Source organism: Onychostruthus taczanowskii, unplaced genomic scaffold (genome assembly GCF_017590055.1).
Source record: "Onychostruthus taczanowskii isolate IOZ18803 unplaced genomic scaffold, ASM1759005v1 scaffold1, whole genome shotgun sequence".
Lineage (NCBI taxonomy): Eukaryota > Metazoa > Chordata > Aves > Passeriformes > Passeridae > Onychostruthus > Onychostruthus taczanowskii.
The window spans coordinates 12,061,806-12,086,161 of NW_024496525.1; the positions used below are offsets into that span (position 1 = coordinate 12,061,806).

At 37.1% G+C, this 24,356-nt stretch overlaps 1 protein-coding gene across 2 annotated transcripts in view; it reads right to left on the reverse strand.

Annotated features, from left to right (window-relative positions):
* Nucleotides 1-11,110: 11,110 nt before the first annotated feature.
* The window catches only part of STXBP6 (syntaxin binding protein 6), a 94,934-nt gene continuing 81,688 nt past the window's right edge, over nucleotides 11,111-24,356 (reverse strand). For both annotated transcript variants that reach the window (XM_041402605.1, XM_041402616.1), the window contains 2 exons: nucleotides 15,344-15,501; nucleotides 11,111-14,170 (listed from right to left, as the gene is read on the reverse strand). In XM_041402605.1, coding sequence (XP_041258539.1) covers nucleotides 14,147-14,170; nucleotides 15,344-15,501 — 182 coding nt within the window. In that variant the 3' untranslated portion in view covers nucleotides 11,111-14,146. The remainder of the gene's footprint in view (nucleotides 14,171-15,343; nucleotides 15,502-24,356) is intronic.

Consider the following 24,356-nt stretch of genomic DNA (forward strand, 5'->3'; position numbering starts at 1 on the left):
GACACTGACATGCACAAATTGCACGTGAAACATCTATTTCAAACATGAATTCTAAAACCATGTAATGTATTCAACTGCGACGTATTTAATATAAATGTATAAGCTTCACTCTTATATCGTTCTTCTGCTCTTGATGTTTGGAGACATAATCCAAAAAACTAAATGTTCTATATGCAATGAATAAAAAAACAGTTTAGCAATTCCCTTCTGAGAATTTTGACATTTTTTCACATTCAGAGAAAACTTTACAGAAGTTTTTATACTCATGCTTACTATTATGTGTGAATAAGATAAGGAAAATAGACAAAAATAACATCCTAATGCTACTAGGCATGGAGTCACATCCATGTTTTGTACTGTTACAACTTAGCTCTTCAGTTACACTCCCAAAGATCTTAAAAAGTCAGTTTTGATTAAAGGCAACTGTGGACTTCAGACCCTGCTTACATGCTCAGTGACATAGTCCAAGACTATTCAAAAGTGTGTCAGGCCGATAAATTTTACTTTTTTTCCCTCATCCTTGATCTTCATACTTTTCATTCCTCCTAATTTCCAAGAAGACTTTGAGAGAGAGCTGTTCAGAGTAACTTCAATAGATTTTTCTACAGTGCCATATACTGAACTGACACTTTATAGCAGTCCTCAAGGAAAGGTCACTTACAATCTAATTTAATTCATGATGTAATGAGAACATTTGGGGAGCCAGTACAAGGATAATGATGATGTGAAATCCAGTTTGATTGAGTCTATTTAAGTGAACAGTTAATAGAAAAGAGATCAGAAGTCATGGAACCATTAATGATATGGATGAAAAAGATATTGAGGTCATCTACCCTGAGAGAAAATAAATCATAGTGCCATTATTTCTGGTTTTTGGAAATGTAATGTAGTAATGCCTATTCAACTGTATTTTCACCATTAAGAAATATTTTCTATTGTCTAACTTAAATCTTTCCTGAATTGTAATACCATGGCTTCTAAAACTACCTATTATGAAGCACTTGATTGCTTTTGTTCTTCATGTTGTCTTTTCATATATTTCAAAGCCATCATGTATTCTCTGATTTTCTTTGCTACAATAAATGACTGGAATACATTCTGACTTTCCCCATTGCTTACATTTTACAGATCATTTTTCTTGCCCTGCAGTTCCAGGCCACTTTTTGCTCATGTCAGACCTCTCTTTGTGGAAGAGAGAACGAGTGCACAAGCAATATTGAAAATTTTACATAACAAAAGTAAAAGAAAGGCTTAGTGACTTTGTGAACAATATGTTGTTTGGAGTTTCTTACCTGGAAAACTAAATGATTGGGAAAAAAAAGCAAACTCCAAACCATAGGGACTCTACAGTCTGTTGTGTGGTGAAAGAGAAATGACGAAGAGGAGCATGCTGGGGATTAAAGATAGCAAAACTGTATTAAGCAAAAGAGATGGTAATAAGAATAATAGCAGCATATTCCAGCACTGATAGTTTGAATGTTGCATACACTTGGGCAAAAGGAACTGTCCCAAAAAAATGAAATTATTGCTCAGGTAAGATATCAGAAAAAATAACAAGCAAAAGAGTTTAAAAAATTGTCAACAGAACTACTTTGAGACAAAATTGCATCTATTTGAACAGATTTGTTACTTTCTGCAGAAAAAGAAAAATTTGTTCACATGGAATTAATATCCAAGATGGTTTTTATTTCATATTTCTTGTCACGGTGAGGCATTAGCTATGGTGTTTTCTAGCCATATGTTCTTCTGCTGGTCAAATACATGAGACAACTTTTTAAAACACAAATCTTACCTCTGCTTTGTTAAAAAAAAAAAAAAAACTTTCATGGCAAGCTCCTTAAAATATATTTCATGCAGACAACATGGTTGTGTGGATGAGTGTTAGAAATGATCTTAGATGAGAGTTAGAAGTGATGTTATTTTAAAGAATTGATGTGCTTACCAGATCTTGAGCAAAATTCCCTGTACAGTGTCCCAGATCCTTCTATATGACTACAATAAAACTGCAAAAGCTGAACAGCATCACCAGCCTTTTGTTTTTTGGGCTAACCAGACAACCTGAGGGCACATGAAGGCTTCTTTGGATAAAAACAACAGTTATTGCAGCAATATTTCTGCCTCCTCTTGTACAATTAACAAACTGCTATCCTTCCAATTTGCTGGAAAAATCTTTTTGAACAATACAGCACCAGCTAGTAATTGGAATCTAATAATAGATCATACCACAGAGGTTTCTTGCTGCTCAGCCTTGCATTCTCCTCCCCATCCCATCAAGTGTGTCAGGGAAGGGGAAGTGAGCAAGTGGCTGCATGATATTCAGCTGCCAGCTGGGGTTAAACTTTAACAGCATTGCAGCATTGTACTACTATATTATGTCTAGGAACTGAATTATTAAAAAGAATCTAAAATTCAAAGACTCAAAATTAAGGTTAGTTTTTTGGGAGGGAAAGTCAGGCAAAATATCAATGCAAAGACTTGGGTTAATTAAAGAACACACTTCACACAGCAGCTTGGGTTGGTTTTTGGTTGAAGGTCAGAGCTATCATCTCCTTAAACTTCACTCGGCATGTCCTGATCAATCTGTCAGAACTCCTGTACGTGCCCTTCAGTGCTGAACAGAAGCTGAATTTAACAGAGAGCAGGTAATCAATAGCAGTTATGTACTGTAGCAAGGTGAGAAGACACATTATTTGTGAAGGATGTTTAAGGAAAATGAGTGAATTATCTCCAACAACCAGCTATCTCAGGTTAAAGATCCATTAATAAAACATTGTAGTTCAGAAACACACCTGATATTAAATTCTGATGGGAAAATTCCTTTATTTTTTTCTACTTTAATTTTTTATTGGTAATGAATTAACTGTATACTAATACTTCCTATATTGTATGTAAAGACTAAGACAATTTATCCTAAAGATTTAAAGATTTTAGAGTTTTTTCCAATAAAATTAATATTGCTATAATAAGCAAGAAAGAATGACTTAATAGATGAGTGCATCAATAACAGAGCTGACTGCTAAAGACTTGTTGTCACGTAGACAAATACTGTTTCAGAAATAATTTTCTTAGACAGTCTTTAAATTTTTGAGTTTCCTGGTTCAAGTGACCTCATAATTTCTCTTACTGAGATACAAATGAAAAACTGGGATACAGGTTAAGAAAAACTCAGCAGAAATTTAGATTTTTATGTGCAAAATAAGTCACATTGTGGTCATATTACAAATTAGAGATATAATGTATTGGGGTATGGTTTTAATGTTGCACATGCATACATAATGGAAATTCTACAAACACATTCTCTGCAAAAGTGAATAGTTTTCCTTTCCATAAAAAGCCATGAAGAAGTACTAGCTGGGTGTGAGTGAGACTTGCACAAGTTTGCAGTAAATTCCAAACTCCAGGGACAGTGCTTGAGAGATAAACGATAAATGTTTACATAAAAAAGTGATGTAATTTTGATTGAAAAAAGTGAATTGAGAAGCAGGGAGCTGGGGGAAAAAAACCTATCCAAACAAAAAAACCCCATAACATCCAAAGAGAGGCTCTCTCATGCCAGTGTTGTTGCAGCATTGTTCTGTTTGCAAACCAGTTAAGACGTAATTTATTGGAAATTGAAACTAACTGCTGCACCTGCAGAGACTAATGATGATAAGTTGATCCAGTGCATGCATTGCAATGTCTAACGCTATTGTGACCCAAAGCTATGTTGACCAAGACATTTAATTTTTAATTCCTCCTCCAATTAACATTGGAATTCTAACTTTAACAACCATTGCAGTTCAGAAAGTAGATTTCTTCATATGTCTTCCTCAGATGCTCCAGAAAGTCTGGCAAACCCCTTTTTCTTATAACAATTACAATTTGGCAACTCCTCACTTTTCAGATTTTAATCCTAGAACAGGAAGACCTGCTTTTTTTTCTTTTTTTCTTTATTCTTTCTTGCATTCCTTGCCTATGCTTCACAAGCATATGGTGATCTCAGAAGTAATCTATTCCTCGGGCTCTACTTCCTGTAAGTAACATTTTTGAGACATAAACAAATGTGGGGTTTTTTTTTCAAAGAAGTTCTAAATAAAACAATTTATCATATTGGGCAGGGTAGTCTCAATCTCTTTGCTTCATCAACACAGAAGAAAAATGTGCTGTGCTACTTATCCCATTTGCTCTTTTCCTTGGGCATCTCAAAAGCCTCAGTGCCATCCTGTGTGGCCAGCTTCCATTCTTTCAAAGGGAAACCAAGGGAAAGCAAAAGAGGAGAAGGACCATTTGTTACCTAACTCAAGGATTATATCCAGGCTAAAGTTCCCCTCCAAAAACTGAAATCTCAAATCCAGAGGTGTCTAAGTGTGTCCTTAACCACAAGTCAATTTTAACTGTCATGCTAAGAACACCTACAGCAATAATAAATTTTACTATAGAATCTGTACTGTATTTGTAGTTTGCAACAATTAAGAGGCCAAATCAATAAACTGAAAGTTATTTTCTATATCATTGAATGAACTTGCAACACTACAAAAAAGACCATCACAAAATTCCATGTACTTCAGCAAAATAGTCCTTCAAGAAAGATGTAGTATTAAATGCACCACATTTGTGTCTTAATTACTAAGACATACAGAGAAGATTGAAAGAATATGCTTAATACACAGAGAAGAGCAGCAGCAAAACCAACAAATTAAGCACTGCAATAAATAAAAAATTTTCTGAGAATTTCTCTCTAAATGAGTGTGACTGCAAAAAAAGACACTGTATTTGCATGTCTTCTTTGTTTTAGACATAGCACATGAAATCTTTGAAAATTTTTCTGGACAGCATGCTGTTTTCTGTACATCCTCTTACAGAAGTGCCTTAATGTATTGTGCTGCAACTCACAAAAATCTGAGCTGAAGCTGGGGCACAGAAATTGTCTAGGGAGTTTATGACTACACAAACAAGCCTTACCTACCATCACCTCCTAGAAAGCCCCTGCCCTGTGCTCTCTAGGGATTCTAGCCAACCCTTCTCTTCCATTAAAAAAAATAAATGACCTTATAACTATCATTCCCTAAGCATTTCTATCATTGTTTTACATTGATTTAGCAAGAAAACTGCTGAAGCTATTTTATTTGGAGAGATTCCTAGGTTCCCCTGACACAAGTAGCCGCATTTGGAGTCTGACTTGGGCAATCACCGACTGTCTGGCAAAATGCTACTCTGTTGATTTACAATCCTTGGAATGTCGAAGGTACAACAAATTTTAATACAAATTCTAGTAAAACAGGAATTAATATATATCAATAAAAAGGGTCTGATTAGAACTTGATAACATTACATTGATTTGACAGCTCATTACAGTTCATAGAATAAGCTGTCAGTCACTAAATCCACAATGGTGGATTTCAGATAGAAATACTATGCTATATAATAACAAAATAGAGACACAGACTTTGTGTTATTTTAGTAGCAATATTAAAAAAATAAATCTCAGAACTGAAAAATTCCAGATGTTAAGATAGCAGATACTAGAAGATTTCATTTAACCCCACTACAGGACAAGGAATCTTAGCAGATCTGGTGAAATATTAAACTGTCAACATGGCCAAGATCTTTCATGTGGAAGGGATGACCAAGTAACAGCTTCTTGTATTTTCTGACTATTTAGAAAGAAAATTAGGACATCTGTTTGCTTTTCATTTGGGTTAAACTAAGCTCTATTACATTAGCATTTGATTAGGAATGGAAAAGTTGCTCACTGCTTTGAGCATTACACTTGAAAATGGTTGAGTTAAAGCCATTATGAGCATATCTTAAAATGAAGTTACCTATGTTGGTAAGTAGAGACAGCCAAACTGGTGTTAAGAAACAAAGTCTCCCTACTTTTGTATTTATAACTTCTCTTAAATTCTATAAGATCATGCATTCTACATGAATGCCTTGATCATTCCCTTCATAACAGTCACAAAATACATATTTTTCACATCCTGAAATCTGTTGCTCATTTAGATTCAAGGTGGCCCAGCCTATCCTCATTTCTTTAGCATGACTGGTGTTTCTATTGCCTCCAGCGTTCACCACAGGACTCCCTACGGGTATGACATTCATGGGTAGTGGTAAGTCTTGTTTTTATGAGCACTCTCATCCTATTTGTACCACATTGTTCTTTTGTAATATACCTTTCAACTGAGAATCACAATGCTTGATTTCTAAATTCCACATGAAGAGACAGAATACACTGTGAAGCATGTTTTAATTTCATTCTGCTGAGATGAGAAACTGCTCAAGTTTGGCTACCTGAAATAGTTTTTGCAGTATGAATTCCTATATCAAATATCACTGTAGAATATGAGTGTTTCCAATGCTTTATTAGGGTTTTCTTTTCCTTTGATTACTTTTCCCATGCTTTTAGGAGGGAGGGTTTATGCGTTTCAAACTGGCAGTTTAATGGAAGCTGACACTGACTAAGCACTGTGTGTCTCTGACACAAAGATCCTTTTGTCCTTAGACTAAACCAGAGAATGTCAGAGAATTGTTTGAGCACAAGGCAACAGACATTTTTTCCTCACAGCTGCTGAAGCCAGTGAGAAGAGGCATACAGACACAGCATTCCCCAAAATACCTTAAACTGGGTTCTTTCATTGATACAAAGGCATTCAGCCACAAAGCTGACTGTTTGCTCTTTCAGTGCAAAATCCAAGTAGAGCAGCAATGAGATTTTATTGCTGCTTTTTCTCAGCTTTCCTTTGGTGCCTCTCTTTCTCCAGATATGTTTTACAACAACAGATTGATCCGTGCAGACAGCATATACTGCATGTCACAAAAGATACTGTATTGCTGGAGCAGGCAGAAAAAATATCTGTGAGTGTGTTGGTTTTGGCTGGGGTAGAGTTGATTTCTTTGACAATGGGTAGTATACAGCTGTGTTTTGGATTTGTGCTAAACAGGGGGTTGATAATTTAGAGGTGTTTTTTATCAGCAGGGCTTAGAGCCAAGGCCCTTTCTGTTTTTCATACTGCCAGGCTGGTGAGGGGGCTGGAGGTGCATGGGAGGTTGGGAGGAGACACAGCTGGGACAGGTGACCCCAACTGACCACAGGGATATTCCAGACCACATGGTGTCACACTCAGCATATAAAGCCAGGGGAAGAAGGAGGAGGCAGGGACATTTGGAGCGATGGGGTATTAATTTCCTGTCTTGCTTTGCTTGTGTGCGTGGTTTTTACTTCATCTATTAAACTGTCCCTATCTCAACCCACAGTTTTCTAACTTTTATTCTTCACATTCTCTCCCAGTCTCACTGGAGGAGGATTGAGTGGCTGCATAGTGCTTGGTTGCTAAGAGAGGTAAAGCAAGACAGAGAGAAGCACACTTTTGTATCTGATTTTTTTAACAAATCAAGAAACTAGAAGTATTTCCATTACAATCATGAAATTTTCTATTAGGACTGGAAAAACTGGGGTTTATATTTTCAGATCTCAGTTCTACTCTGGTCCATTAATTTACTCTAAATTACTTACTTCCAGGGCTTATTTTATACCTATATGAAACAAATTTGATATTTCTTTTTGAAATCTTGTAGGGTGAAACCTGCTACATTTAAGATAAATACCTTGTATCATTTATTACAGCTTCATCACAGACTTTGGAAAAAAGCCTTTTGCAAGAATAAGGAAGAAACACTTCAGTTGGTGATCCAACACCAGATTTCAGACTGTGAAATCTTATCCTAAATTTTTCAGGTGTTCTGAAACACCTTCACTACAAATTTGCCCTTGTGATGTGAAGTAACCTCATTTCATGTGCAGTACATGCCTACATCTTCATCTACAAACAGCAACAATCTGCAGTTAATAAATAATGCAAGAGGAGCTATTCAAACACCAAAGAGCAAACACTAAAGATCGTACTTCATGTTGGCCTTAGAAATCCTGATAGTTCAGCTGTGCACCCACCCCTTAGGATGAGATACTTTCAAGTGAATAATATGACAAAAACACAACACTGAATATTGAAGACTATTCAAAGGTGGGAACAAGGAAGGACAGCTGGGGTACTAAAGGAAGCCATAGATAACCTTGCACATGCACTGTGTTGGACAGTGGAACAGATTCCATGAAGCCTACCCAGTTAATGAATATAAAGGCATAACCTCTTTCTTCCCACCTCCCTTTCCTTTTTCAGTGCCATTGCAGAGATTGCCACCTAGAATAGACTTGGAAAAAAAAAGATTTTAATCTAACATCTTCTAAGTTTAGGTAATTAGCAAATAGCATAGCCATTAATAATGCTTTTAAGAAGAATGGATGCCAAAAGTTGTGAAACCTTGCCTGGTAGATAAATGGTACCTTTCTCAGCCATCTGTCTTACAAATGATCCTATATATACAGCTATTATTTCACTCAGACACTGGAAGCTTTGCAATTGTTCACGGCCTCAGTGAAGAATAATACCTGTCATGCAGTTTCACTGCTCTGACTTTTAACAGACCTGTTTTCAGCTTGTCTCAAATACCGAACAAGTGCATGTGGGGAAGCACCAGAAAAAAACAGGTAAGATAAAAGACCAAGGGCACTCACAGTTCTATGTAGGTTTAAGACATCTCAGAACTGCCCTGAAGAAAATTGCTGCTAAAATTGCAAATGGTTCTTTATCCATTTGTGAGAAAATACTAAACAGTCTGCTGCTTTTGGCTGGTAAAATTTTCTTCACAGTAGCAAGTAAGGGCTGTGATTTAAATCTGTGCTGGAAAGAGTTGATAATTGAGGGATGTTTTAGTTATTGCTGAGCAGGCCTTGCACCTTGTCAAGGCCTTTTCTGCTTCTTGCACCAACCTCAGAGAGGTTGAGGTTAAACAATGAACAGGGAAGGGACACAAGCAGGACACCTGACCCCAGCTGACCAGAGGGATAATCCTGCATCATGCAGTTTTGTGCTCAGCGCATAAAGCTGGGGTGAGAAGGAAGTGGGGGGAAGACACACACTGGGAGTGATGGCAGTGTCTTCCCAAGTAAGGGGTATGTTTTTCCTCTTCCCTGGGACTCTCTCGGAAGTTATCTCATCACTCCTCTGACTTTCTTACCTGGTGATGCAGAAGTCTCCAATCTGTCCCTCATCTTGCACAACTTCTCATCAGGTTCAGGCACTGATTGGCAGCATGAACAGTGCTTACACTTCCTTAATCCTAAAAAGTAATAGTGTGACACTTTTGACTAGTCTCTTACAATCCACAAATAAATGCAGCAATCTACTGTTAAATCTAATAGCCTTTTCTTTTATGTTTCCTTATACTATGTTTTCTCATAGAAACAAGTAAGCGTTTCCAAACACTATTTTTCATAAAACCAGTGAAAGTTTTGGAAAGGATTCTCATTAAAATCTTAATACTTCTGACAAGTAAAGCTGTTTTCTGCAGAAGTCCTAGTTTCAGGATCATGCCAAAGCAAAGAAAGCTTTCCTATGTGTATTCTTTCTGAGATAGTAAAGACCCCCAACTGGTTTGGCTGCAGACCAGCATGATGATTATTGTTAGTTGCACATGTTGAAGAATTAATTTTCAATAGAGCATGAAACACCATCAATGTTTTATCATTAATTTTTTATTTCTTTCATTTCCTTTCTCATCTCTCCAGGAAAAAATACTTGATGCAAATGAAAACTGTTCCCCTCTTTAGCACCAACAGAATTTCAACACAATACAGGCTTCAAGTCCTCTGAGTAAGTTATCACCCTTTTAGCTACCAGAAACCTCTGAAACTGTTTGAAATATCAATTAGTATTTTGTTAGGTATCTATTTTCTACACTTCTAAAGCCACCTGACTTGTCTAACTAACGAGGTTACTTTTCTACTCTGGATACTGGGCCTGAACACTGAAGTTGACCACTTCCATGGACGACTAACTTTGAAACAAGAGGAAGCCATTTTTAATCTGAGACATTGCAATCCTTTGTGAGTAGTGGACAGCACTCCTGCTCACTACCTGAAGTAGTTTGTATCTGTATCTTCACAGATGCCAAGACCTGTAGCTGAAGAACAATTTTCTCAGTCAAATATTATCCCTTCAGGAACATACTAACATATCATTCACTTAGGAAACCTAACATACTGAATCAGCAAACATCCATGCTTGAGCTTCTTCCATAAATCAAAGATGACAAACAAAGCCCGATCATATTTTCCTTAATTCATACACAGCAACAAATAAGGCTGATGAATTACAAAACTCGTAACATCAATTTCAAAAATGACATGGTGAAATTGATCTAAAAGAATGTTCAAAAATGAACTGAACATTTTGTCTTTCTATCCTATAGGATAAACAAACAATAACAATAGAAAATAATTGAAAAAGAGTTATGTTCAATCTACAACAAATTGCTGTTCAGATCAGATTAGCTTCTGATCCACCAGAGATCTATTTCTTTTACAAAGAGGTTCACACAGGTTGGGCATGGGGATGTATGGTATTCAACATCTATGGATAACATGAATTCAAGCAGAACTTACCTAGTAACTAGAGTAATTGAACAGTTGACAGTACTTGCCAGCAAGAAATTTTTGAGACTACAATCACAGGGATCACATTTAAACCTGAAAAGAGAGATGGCAGAAAAGGCAGTTCGTATTGGGTATCGTTCTTGTGCAAGTAGACCTCATTTGAATCCAAGGGATTGCTTCGCTGTGTGTAGAAGAATTCTACCTTTATAGTTTTACTCTTATAGGGTAATTAAAATTGCTTACGCTTTGATTAAAAAATTATCAATAAAATTAGATAGCTAAAAGACGATATTAACAACTTGAGAATAACCATTTCATAGGAATGCAAAGTAAATTACCAGGATTCTTTTTAACCTACACAGCCTTTTGGTAAGGTGCTAATTTCAACCTATTGCAATTATTTTTTGGAACCTGCTTAGACAGGAAATGCTTCAACCTAGTTTCCACTACTTCTAATTACAGTACTCTACGGAAATTTTTTATCACTATAGCAGAAAATAATTTTTATTCAGTTTTGCTAAGATTCAATATAATTTTGCTAGAGTTACGATTCAATAATTCAATGTAGTTTTGCTAGAAATACAAAAACCTAACACAAGAACAATTGATATTTTGAATAGAGAAATAATCCAAACACAGTTTTCATCACAGTAAAGTATTTAATGACAAAAATCAGGGTTTCCAGTAGTGAGCCAAGAGAGCAGGTCCCACTTGTTTTTTCTCTCCCCAGAATGGCACAAAATAATTTCTACACCTTTGAGAACTTCCAAGGAATGGGTTACAATAGATATCAGCAAGTATTACAATTCTGGCAAATCATGGCAAAACCTACCTACCTTTAAGATCAGTTTTATGAGCACACATTTTTGTTAATATTTCACATAATACACAACTTTTGCTAGACACAAAAGTAACCTTTTAAGACAGAGTTTGCGGTACACCAGTCAAGTCTAACAATACATTATTTTTATTCTGTTCAGAACTTTAAAAAGATAAAGAAACTAATATTGTTACAATTTACAAATACATTCTTTCATATGAAACATTAACCTGAATCATAGTATATGTTATGTACATGACTATTTAATAATACTAGGTTCTACACACTACAAGCTAAGTTCCAGAAGGAAACTGCAATGCTCTAAGATTTACCTTTGGATAAACATTTATACACCTTGATTTTTTTTTCCTAAAAACTACTAAACCTTGTAGTTTAATGAACAGAAAGAACAAAGTAAACAGACAAACCACTTTTCCTTCATTCAGAAGACTTAGGTTTACCTAAAGTTCCCATAGTAAATGGCTTTTGATGGTTGGATTAAAGTCCTGAGTTATGATAAAAACAACACACTTAACTGGAAGATACAAAAAACCTAAAAATGCTGAAAAACTCAGGTGGGACTAAAGCAATGTTTTAGTACAGTTCAGCTCACAAGAGGTCTGGAACTTAGCAGTGCAATTATGATCTTGTCCTGTCCAGCTGACATTTATGTAAACATTTGAAAATATATGTCTTTTTATCTAAATTTAGACAACTAATTATTTTCAGGTTTATCTGACCTGGGTTTTAGACATTTATTCTAATTATTTGAAAGCTTAGAGGAATGGCTTCATGACAACAGCCCAGAATCTACTTCCTTCTCTCAAGAGAAAGACTTGTGAGGTTAGCAGCAGAATATAGTTTTAAAAGAGTGGAAAATATGACATGAAGATAGCTACGTGGTCAAAAACGTACTCCCTGATTTATAATCCATCTTTAAAAAAAAAAAATGTAGCCTAACATTTTGTATCTAGCAGAAGTTTAATTTCTGTTTAAAAAACAGATACTGTTTTCCTGGTTAATTGCAGAAATACCCACTCATTACAATAGCATTCAGACATTTCCAGGGCAAGCACAAAGCTCAGTGGAGTGTTCAGAACTTGTGTTGTTAATGAACCTGTTCTGATTTATAACAGAAGTGGCTAAATTCCCTTTCAGTAGGTGTTAGATTTGGTAACTGTAGGAGCTGATGCTAAATAGAGCTAAATGATCCTATGGTACTACACAAACGACCCATTCTCTCAATTCCCAGTGTGAAATTAAATAAAAAGCTTCATACACAACTGTTTAAATTACAGGAAAAAAAAACCCAAAACCAAAACAGATGTTAAGTTTGAATGCAATCAGCTAACCAGACAGTGTCCTTATTTCAAACAAGAATACTTTCCTAATGGCAAGCATCTTTTTATGAAATGGGCATTTCCATGAAATTTTCAGTTATTTCAGCTTGCAGTAAGTAAAATATTCTCAATTACTACAGTAGCTTTTATCTCTCTTACAAGCACTGCTCTGAGGATTTTAGACTGCTGTGTCATTAATAATGCAAAAATCATATTCTACAATGAATACAGTACATTCACATAATGCCAGCTTTTCTCTGGTAAGATGAGGGCAGAAATAAAGAGCAGGCTTTTTCAGAAGATGAAGGCTGTACCTTCTGCAAGGATCTGTTTTCTAGCTTACTGGTTTAAAAAAAGAAAAAAAACATATTTTTCTCTTTTTTTTCCCCTTTTCATTCTTGTAGCATATTAGACCATCTTAAAAGTGTGAAGGAAAAAGGTAACCTACTTATTTTTGTAAGTGTATCTATTGCATGTAATGAATACAGATGAAGTAGAGTTATCCTTCCCGTGATAACATATTGAAAGCTGAGACTCAAACTAGAAGTTGATTCTACTGTACCAAGACATGCTTTTTTGAAAGCCTCTATGTTAAAAAAATCAGACAACTTGCTAACAGAGAAGTCATTAAAATTAGACACATTTCTCAAGTGTTCAAAAAACTGTAGAATTTATGAAAAACAGATGACTTGAAAATAGTGCACTCTCATCTTCCCAGGCCTTTGCATTCTCATGGGACTTTAGCCATACAATCACAGGTAAAAAGAAATGCTATTTTATATCAAGATTGCTGAATTGTAGATTGTGTTTGAGGCACAGCTATGTGCGTATAGATGTAAAAACTACTTTTTCCCTCTATTTTGAAACCTCAAGCATACATTCTCTAGGTTTCAGCATACTATTCAAATAATCAGTCTGAAAGTGAAAATAGGAACATGTAAAATGCTGATATGAATGAAATTCAGATATGCACTTCTGAATGCTGGTGCACATACAACACTTCCTACATTAGAAGAAACCATTTTTTCTGTTTCCCAGGACAAAGCTGTTTGTCCTCCGCTATAGCTACAACCCTAGATGTTTAATTCTAACATTCATTCACATTCTGCTGATGCTACATTAAATGAAGAAAATTATACCCCTTCTTTGGATTTTATTTCCACATACACGTCCACCATCAGTTCAATCTTTCTTTTTGTACAACCATAGAAGAATATTACTATTTTAATCTTGATCTGCTTGTCATTTGGTCCTTTTTCAATGTCTGCTTTCACTCCTGTAACAACTGAAATACAGGTAGAAAGTATCGCAGGACTGTGTAGCAATATTAAAAAAGAGGAACAGAAGGAAGTCAGAAAAGTAGAAACGCAACACTTTTTCCTGCACAGAAACTGAAAGAATGCATCTCCACTGAATGGGAAGGAAAAAGCGCACAGAAGACTGAATCTCCTGTAGAAGTTGCTGATTCGAGCCTTTTCAGCTTCTCTTGAGAAGATTTCAACTTTGGGAAGTATCTCAGCATTTGTGCTTCATGGCAAGCTGAAAAAGAAATAAAAAAATTAATTAAAGAGATATCACTGAGAATGACAGCTGTATCAACCTAATGTGGCTAGTATGGATAAGAAGAGTTTGTAGGACAAATTCTTTAAAAGATGCCTGAAATCCATTAACTTCTTCGCACAGATATACCATAGTTATTCCCTTTCCTCAAACACACAGGCAAAGCCTCCCTCTGCCATGCTGAGGAGGCAGGATTTATCTGCTTTCCCAGCTCTGTTTCCCAGTGTTCCATTATTTTGCTGTCTGTGAGGAAGGCTAGAGCAAGACACCAGATATAAAGACATGCTCAGAAGAATAGTAATTTTGACCCAATCATTTTGATTATTAACTACAATCAGAAATTCCAGACAAGTAATTTAAAACACCTATTCAGGAGCTCTACATAATGATGAAATATAAAGGACTGATTGCCTTTCCACCTCTGTGATTACCAATTATTTCCATTTCAAATAATTCAAAAATGCACTTAACTAGGAATGAGAGGGAGAAGAAAGATGAAGCGAGCTAAAACCTGTATAAAATGTGTAGACAAACGGACTTTGCAAACCAAACAGAGAGCTTAGGGTTAGGTTCCATATAATAAAAAAATGCTATCTGTAGATAATAGCATGCTAACAAAGCTGAGATGAGTGAACCCTCTGGGAAATCACCTAGAAAACAGAACTGTAGCGGCAGTTAAAATTCACTCATTTGCTACTGGTGAAATGATGACCAATAAATGACTCAAACTAAACTGACATAAACCCTTGATACTCAAGGATAAGGTTACAAATTTTTAAAGAAATTACAATTTTTAAAGAAATTAATATTTGTAGTGATATACTAGAATCCCATTTAAGCACAAAAGAACTTATACCAACACTCTTCTTTCTTTCCTCACACACAATTTTTTTTTAAATGTGTCTTTGGCAGGCACAAAGACAACAAACTCTGAGAAGTTTTTATTTTACAGAATTTATAACTTTGAGATCCTGTGCAGTCACCAACAAATGGAAGGGATTTTTTAGAGGCAAAGAAAGTGAAGGCGTCACAGAGGATTTGATACATACCCTGAGCTAAGTTCAAGCCTTTATACAACAAAGTATCGATACATGCTTTCATGCAACAAACTCTGACAGCCAAATATCTGACTTTATTCCCCTGAAATCTTACCTTATGTGCAGTTTCTGCAAACTGCTGAGCACTGTTTTTCAGCTCCTCTGTTTTTTCCTCCGCACGACCTAGCCTTTCACCACGCTCATTCAAGGCCTGACTTGCCTTCTGTACTGCACTTGTCACACTGTCTGCTGCTGAATGGAGTATGCTGTTTCCTGTTAACCAAAAGAAGCCATTAGAGTACTCACGTATATATATATATGCTTCGGAATAAATACAATGATTTTAATTTATAATGTTCTAGAGCTGGTTTGCTATCTGGACTGCCCTCACTTCACTATAACCTCTCTTGAGGTGGTTGTAGAGAGCGACGAAATCTCCCCTGAGCCTCCTCAAGACTAAACAATCCCAGCTCTCTCAGCTGTTCCTCAAAAGACAAGTTCCCTAGACCTCTCAGAGCCTTGCTGCCCTTCACTGGACACACTCCAGTACTTCAATGCCCTTTTTAAAGGGAGGGGCCCAAAAGTGAATGCGGCACTCGAGGTGTGGCCTCACCAGTGCTGACACAGAGGGATTGTCACTTCCCTTGTCCTGCTGGCCACAGGACTGCTGACACAGGCCAAGATGCCACTGGCCTTCTTGGCCACCTGGGCCCAGACTGGCTCACCCCGAGCCTGCTGTTGGCCAGCACCACCAGGCCCCTTTCTGCTGGACAGCCACTCTTGGCCCAGCCTGCAGCACTGCCTGGGACTGCTGCGACCCAAGTGCAGGACCTGGCACTTGGCCCTGGTGAACCTCTTGCCTTGTCCTTAGCCCACTGACTGAGTCTGTCCAGATCCCTCTGCAGAGCCTTCCTTCCCTTGAGAAATGAACACTCCCACCCATCTTAGTATCACTGTAAATCTACTGAGGGTGCCCTCAATCCCTAGATCCAGATCATCAATAACGATGTTAAACAGAATTGGTGCCGAAACAGAGCCCTGGAGAACACTGCTAGCGATGGGTCGCCAACTGGATTTAGTTCCATTCACTACAACTCTCTAGGCCTGGACATCCACCCACATTTTTATTCATTGATGAGTCAACCCATCCAAGCCACAAGCAGCCAACTGATCTAGAAGGATGCTGTGGTAGACTTTAGTGAGTCTAGATAAACAACATCCACAGCTTTCTCTTCATCTACAGAACAGGTCACTTTGCCATCAGGGGAGTCACGCAGTGCCTTCCTCTCATAAATCCATGTTGGTTGGACTTGATCCCCTGGTTGTCCTGGCTGTCGTCATTTTTTCCACAGCATTAAAACCAACTATATAATGCTCTTAAATGAATTATTCTGATAAAGATATGAAACAAACTCAACAGTCAAAGCAAGTACTACAGCAAATCTGCTGTTAAACTATGTTGTTCTTACTAGCATACAAAGACAAGTGAAAACAGACACTGCTTTTATCATTAATCTGAGGAAGTGTGTACCTACTTTAAAAATATTCTTGGGCTAAAAAACCAAACTCAAACATCAATTTAAAGGGCTACTTTGCTACTAGTTTGTTGTAGTTTAGCCCCAGCCAGCAACCAAGAACCACACAGCCCCTTTCTCTCTCTCCCACCAGCAGGACTGGGGAGAGACTAGAAAGGTAAAAATTAGAAAACGGATGGGGTGAGATACAGACAGTTTAATAGAGAAAGGAAAAGTTAAGCACTAAAGTAAAGAAAAACAAGGAATTAATTCACTCCTTCTCATGGGCAGGTAGGTGTTCAGCCATTTCCAGGAGAGCAGGCACCCATCCAACAGTAACAGTTCCTCATGAAAACAAACATGATTCCTCCCCTTCCTCCTTCTTCTTCTTCTCACTTTATGCACTGAGTGTGATGTCATATGGTCTGGAATATCCCTTTGGTCAGTTGTCCAAGCTGTGTCTCCTCCTCCCAACCTCCCAACTTCCTCACCAGCATGGCCAGTACAAAAAGCAGAAAAGGCCTTGGTTCTGTGCAAGCCCAGCTCAGCAATAACAAAAACATCTCCATATTATCAACCTCATGTTCAGCACAAATCTATCACATTGCCCCATATCAGCCACTGTGAAAAAAAATCACATATCTGAAACCAGTTCACAGTTTCATTAGAAAAAATAAGAACAAACAATCCTTTCAGACTTCAGTTTTCAAATAGTAATCCTTTCCTTAGGAAGTCCAAACAAACAATGAACAGTGAAACTAAAGGCTGACCTAGGTAGCCTGTGAAGCACGGTACTAGCTGAATATGCAGGAATTCCTGATATAAAAAAACTGTCTTACAATTTAAGCTAAAACTCAACTAGTATTAAACTATGGAGGTGAGGGAGAGACTTAAGAACCTACACAAAGTGACTCACAGATGGTGAGTCAATATGAGAAATACCCATGAAAGAACATCCTGGCCTCCTAAATACCAATATTGTTACATTTTGCACATCAGGAGTTGAAAAAAAAAAAAAAGTAGATGTGGAACTGCTACAGGTTAGGGTTTTTTTCCTACTGTTGCATTTAGAAAAGGAATATAATAGCTGGCATTCTTGTTAAAGAGATTAGTATCTAACAATACTGTGAGCTGGAACTTTGCAGAGACAGAAATTAATCTTTTCAAGTGATCTCCCTTCAGACACTGAGGAGTTTGATTGTAAAACCAAACAACTTCAACTTTACATCCTGCACACTTTCTTTCTTACTTTGAAACTTTTCAGTCAATTGCTATTTTGTTCATAATTTTTTAAGGAGATAATTTTGGCTTCTGTTCAGGCAGCTTTTCCAATAAACACATGTACTGAGCAGCACTGCACTGGAAATAGTTTTCCTTTTTTGGTGGTGTGATCTAATGGCTTTGGCGTCTTGTATAGTGTTAGTTCTCTAGGACAAGAGTTTTAAAAGCTCCCAACACTGAATGAAATCTGTTTTTCACAAGATCACAAAGCCTCTGCAGAATTCAAGGAAAGCAGGCTACATGGATAAACTTATAAAACGAAGCATCTTCTTAAGTCTTAAAATGTGTTGCGGAGCAGAATTTAACATATTGCTGACCTTCTGTCAAGTCAACAGGAAACTACAGAACAAAAATACTTTTCATTTTCTATACTCCCAAAAATATTCCTTATTTTCTATACTCCTAAAACTATTTGTAGATTTGTGGCCAAAGACTGGTATCTATTACTCCACATTATTTTCAGCAAAGAAGAATGAACTTGAAAGTTTGGCACAGTGACAGTAAGTGTTTTTCCCTCTAGCTAACACAATATTGTGTTCTCTCCAGGTAAGATCTGCTGTATATTCTCATGAGCAGCGACTTGCAGAGAAGCTGCTATTCTGAGACTGCTCCTAAGAACTACTTCTGGAGTATCCTTACTAATGGTATGTCAGTAAAACAATAAAAAATCTGCTCTCATCTATGAGCAACTCAGAAACCCACATGTCAGTAGTGTATGGAATTTCATCAGTGTATTTCTAGAGCATGTGTAGGTGGTTGCTGGTATGACTGACTATACCTCATTAGTATCACTGCAGGAATAGCAACACTTGCACTGGATGTATTGGAAAATCATTCATATGAATAAATAATCTACAACCTGCAAAACTTTTAAGCTGTTCTTTAGGAGGTAACTACTCTGATTCAAAATATCCTGAGAGATGTTTTCCATGTTGATGGATTCCTTTAGGATTTCAGTAAAGCTTCTCATACTGTCTTTCGCAGTATCCTTCTAGACAAAATGTCCAGCACACAGCTGGATAAACACATCATGTGATGGGTGAGCAACTGGCTCATGGCTCAGGTGCAAAGGGTTACACTGAATAGGGTGACATCAGGCTGGTGACTTGTCTGGGGTTCTGCAGGGCCCAATTTTCAACATCTTCAAAAAGAATTTGGATGTAGGAATCAGATAGATGTATAATAGGTTTTCAGACAATACTAAACTGGGAGGAGTTGTTGACTCCCATCACAGCAGAGAGGCCCTGCAGAAAGATCTTGACAAATTAGAGGGCCGTGTAATCACCAGCTACAGGAAGTTCAACAAAGGAAAGTGCTGGATTCTGCACTTGGAATGGGGCAATCCTGGATTTATGTACAGACTGAGGAACAAGATGCTGGAGAGCAGTACCATGGTCAAAGTCAAGTTGAATCTGAGTCAGCAGTGCCCTGGCAGCGAGGAGGGCCAACCCTGTCCTGGGGTTCATCAGGCACAGCATCACCAGCCAGGCAAGGGAGGGGACTGTCCCACTCTGCTCACCTCGAGTCCTGTGTGCAGTTTTCAGCACCACAACACTTAACGAATGTAAATCCATTGGAGAGTGTCCAAAGAAGGACTACAAAGGTGGTGAAGAATCTAGAGCAGAAGCCATATGAGGAGTGGTTGAGGTCACCTGGCTAGTTCAGCCTGAAGGAGACTGAAAGCAGAACTCACAGCAGTCTACAACTTCTCCTGAGGTGAAGAGGAAGGGCAGGCACTGACCTCTTCAGTTTATTTTGGATATTAGAAAAAGGTTTTTTACCCAGAGGGTGTTTGGGCAGTGGAACAGGCTCCCCCAGGCAGTGGTCGCAGCACCAACCTGACAGAGCTCAAGCAGCATTTGGACAGTGCTCTCAGGCACATGGTGTGACTCCTGGGGCGTCCTGTGCAGAGCCAGGAGCTGAACTTTGATGACCCCTATAGGTCCCTTCCAACTCAGGATATTCTACAATTCAAGCTGTATCAAGAAGCTCTTACACCCCCAAGGACTTTTATCATGCACAATGAAAAATACATCCTTTAGCCACCATATCCAATACCTGAAAGATACAGGAATACTGTCATAATAAAGTATGCGAAGAAACTAACTGGTCTCTAGAGATATCATTATTTAGATTGCATCATTTGTTTTATCACACATTCATAAAAGGTTCATTGCATTCTCTATTAGCCATATCAAATGCATTTCAGCTCAATGCAGAGATTTATCTTTAAATTAAGTGATCAGACTCTACAGTGACTGATTTGCAAACACGAGTATTTAATTTTAATTGTACATGCATTAATAAAACATTTAGCAACTACCTACTTCTGAGAAGGAAATAAATGCATTTAGCTTTGATTATTTGTAATTATTATTCTTGCTGTTACTGTTCATTTTCTTAATGTTTTCAGTGATTTTTTCTTATCTCAACCCCTAATCTTTGCCTTTTGTGCTTTCTGCTGGAGGGGAAGGGGGAGTGAATGCTGTTGCAGTTTTGGTTGGAGCACTAGAGCGGGGAATACCATTCCTAAACCACAATGTTGTGCTAAAAGACAAAATACAAGACTAAATACATTTTTTACTGATCTGATTTGAATGTTCTTTATGTTTCAAGAAAACTTCTGAAGATGTTAACAAAAATCAATGGACAATTATGAAAATGCAAGAATCAGCAGACGCTTTCAATAAACTTTTTAGAGCAAAATAAATATATAGCGATACTTAACTAGTATATTTTCCAAGTCTACAATACTATTTGTGGCTTTGGGGTTTTCTTGAGTCAAAGAGTATCTTTGCATGTATCTTGACTAAATTATTTCCATAAACTTCTCTAAAAAAAGAACCACCCCTACTTTTAGCTCAAACAGTATCATCTCCAACATATCAAATACATCTGGATGATTACTGGTGTTTTAACTCTCATATTTAAATAGATGCAAACCAGAAATACAGAAATGAAAGAAAATCAACATAGCCTGAAACACAGCAGACAATTAGCTGACAAAAAACTGAAAGCAGCACATGAACAGAATGATTTCTGCAGACCATAGGAAATAAAATTTAATTAAATCGTGAAGATGACGTCTTAAAAAAAAAACAACAAAAAAAAAAACCCCAAAACATGACAAAATAAATTACCTGAATAATCTTACGGGTTCAACAGTCCAGTATTTTTATTGGTTAGCAAACACAGTGTATTCTCATTTCTCAGTGTGGATTGCAAAATCTTAGATCTAGAAACAGCTGTGTTACAAAAAAGCCAACCCTTATTATGGTTCTGCAAGGCACTAGAAAAATATCTTCTATGGGCAGTTAAGTAGGACAAGCTTTCCTGTTACAGTTGTAAGAAAAAGCAAGTTTTATCTTTGATGCTAGTGCCTTTTTATTTTAAACAGTGATATAGGGGCGATTAGAGTAAAACAAAAAAGATTTTTTTCATTGATGAGCTATCTTGATAACTAAAATACCTCCTGCTCTCTTGAGATTTTCTTTTATTCAGTACTCCACAGTAATGATATCATGTAAATTATTCATATTTTGAACAGCTTAACTAATTACAAATTTCAAGCAGTAGAATCAGAAAAATTACTTTAGCATTATCTTTGCATCATTCTATTATAGGAATTTGTCTCAGATCATTACTCTGGTCGAAATATTGAAAGGGTAATTTTCTTGGGGAGTATAAAATAAATAATGTCCAAAAATCTTACTGTGCAGTGACATTTACCCATTACGACAGTTTTGTGTTAAAAAGGCTTACTCTGGAGAAGTTCTGGAATTCAGCAGGATCTCATATTACAGCCAACCTGACATGAAGCAGAACATGTAATTAAAACAAAGCAAGCTTCTTTTTGAGAGTGAGCTAACAAGTTTAAATATTAATATTAAATGCCGCTCCCCTGGGGTCACAAGTGAGAGCTGTGAGAGTTGTGAACACTGAAAAAACTTTGAAGCTTTGCTGATTTTGAGCAATTGACAAGTAAATAACTGGAAATGGGATAATTCCCATGTCAATTTTTACTGACATTGATGTCATCCTATGAAGGAAAAGTATGATTTTTTTTTTGGTTAAATTCTTCCAGCCATTTCTGCCATTAATTAAATGCTGTACTTCCTACATTTCTTCCTCACCACAAGTTGAAATACTCAAACGAGTTTGATTCAAAAATCAGAGTATTTTTCCATAGGGAATATTCAGAATGATGGAACATATTTCAAATAGAATAAGAAAATCCCCCAACCAGTGAATCCTATGAAGAGTTGTATTTAATATTTAAAAGGAAAACAAAAATCTATTTTTAATGACAGATGCATGAAATGATGCAAAAAGAATCAGTGACCAGCCAACACTCACCACTGGGCTAGTGCTCAGATAGTGCCTGAGTAATGTCTACCTTGGGAAAAGGCAGTTTCCCCTCCAGTTTTATTGCTGAGCATGCTGTTACACGGCATGGAGAATCTCCTTGGTCAGTTTTGGTAAGCTTCCCTGTTTGTGTCCTCTCCCAGGCCATTTGCTGGGGGACAAGGCAGAAGGAAGAGACCATGAAGGTCTTGACACTGGTGTGTTACCAACACAGTTTTGGTCACAAATCCAAAATACAACACTGTACTGGTTTTATGAAGAAAAATAAGCTCCATCCCAGCCAAAAACTATAGAAAGCCTAACACACTTTTCCCTGTCAAGGCAGTCCGAAGTGTTAACACATCTCCTGCTGCAATTTCCTTGTTTTGTTTCAAATTGAATTCACCAAAGTATTGACATTTCTTTTAGGATGGGTGGGAGATTTAGACAGCAACATGCCCTGAAAATGAACCACAGGATTTTTCTAAACAAGGTAGTTCTTGCAGACATTGTGTCAATACTATTGATTGAGCTTTTGCTTAAGTAGTGTTAATTATTATTGAGAAACATAAGGCATTAACCTGCTACAATGGAGGCATGGAACACAGTGTATTTGTCAACAAATTCCTATTTCTTCATCAGGTAAGTGACTTTTAAGGTTCTGTGCTTGCTACTTAAGCAGCATATTCAAAATCACCAACTTCTATTACCACACAAACTAAAAATAAAGTTATGGCTCATGAGTAAGAATGAAGACTAAGAACTGGTAAAGGTCAGGATGAAATCAGCCAAGAGCAATGGCTGGAAAACATCAAATGAAAAATGCAGCATCTGATCTGAGAGCGACTGGCTGTGCCAGCCCTTCCTCAGGGTAATCCAGGAGCTATACATTTACAGGCAATATTTTAGCACCATCCCAATCACCTAAGATTGGTATGACTGACATATGTTTGTGCCTGAATAGCTTTTTCTGCTAATTATGCACATTACTCTCATCTGTCAGTCAACCACTGTCAATAAAAACCAGCTTGAATGCTGCTCTTATACACAGCATTTTACAAAAATCCAATCTCTTCTTCCACCTCCAAACTGTACTGAATCACTGAAAACAATACTTCAGAATGAAGCAAGTGACCACAGAAAGCTCAAGAGGCAATTACAGGTTTGGCTTATCTGAAAGTTTCTCCTAAGTCTGTCAAAGTCCAGGTGACTTGATTCTTCCATACATTTTGTTGGAAGAATGAATTATGCCATAAAAAATAAGTTAAGAGTTGCTCACTACTGCAACACAGCACTGAAGACATGAAGACAAACCTCTTCTACTGCTAAGACTGTCATGAAACTGCTCACAATAAGGAATAACTCAGTCTGGAATGATACCCAAAAAACACCACAAGAATTATAAAGGATTAAATGAACTCTAGGCATTTAACTCAGGATGCTACAGTATTTCAACATCAACATATTTAGACTGATGAAGTTTCAATCGATGGTGGCACTTCACACATCCATTAGCCGCCTCTCCTTGCTGAGCACATTTGTTTTGTTGAAATCATCATTACCAGAGAGTTACATTTCCTAGACTAACATTAACCCAAGGCTTTCCATCACATCTGTAACACAATAGCTGGTTATAAAAGTTCACAGGACAAACACGTTCTTCCCCTCCTTCATCCCTGTCACCTCCCTGCCAACTGTTACACATCCTTTCATACACATTGGGGCTGTGCTGACAGCCTTGGTTAAGAACTCTCTTGAATAAAAGAGGGAAGAGCTACTAAAAAGACCCAAACAGAAAAAAAAAACATTTATGACCTCTCTTAAACAGCCATACGAAAGCCTTATTAAACAGTTTGAGATAATACATAGAAGATTATAGAAACAGTACTTCTGTGATGGCAATCCTGTAAGATTATACACTCTTACAACTTAATGAATTGCACACAAATGGAATGTTCTCTAGATAATTTGAATATTTAAATCATCATT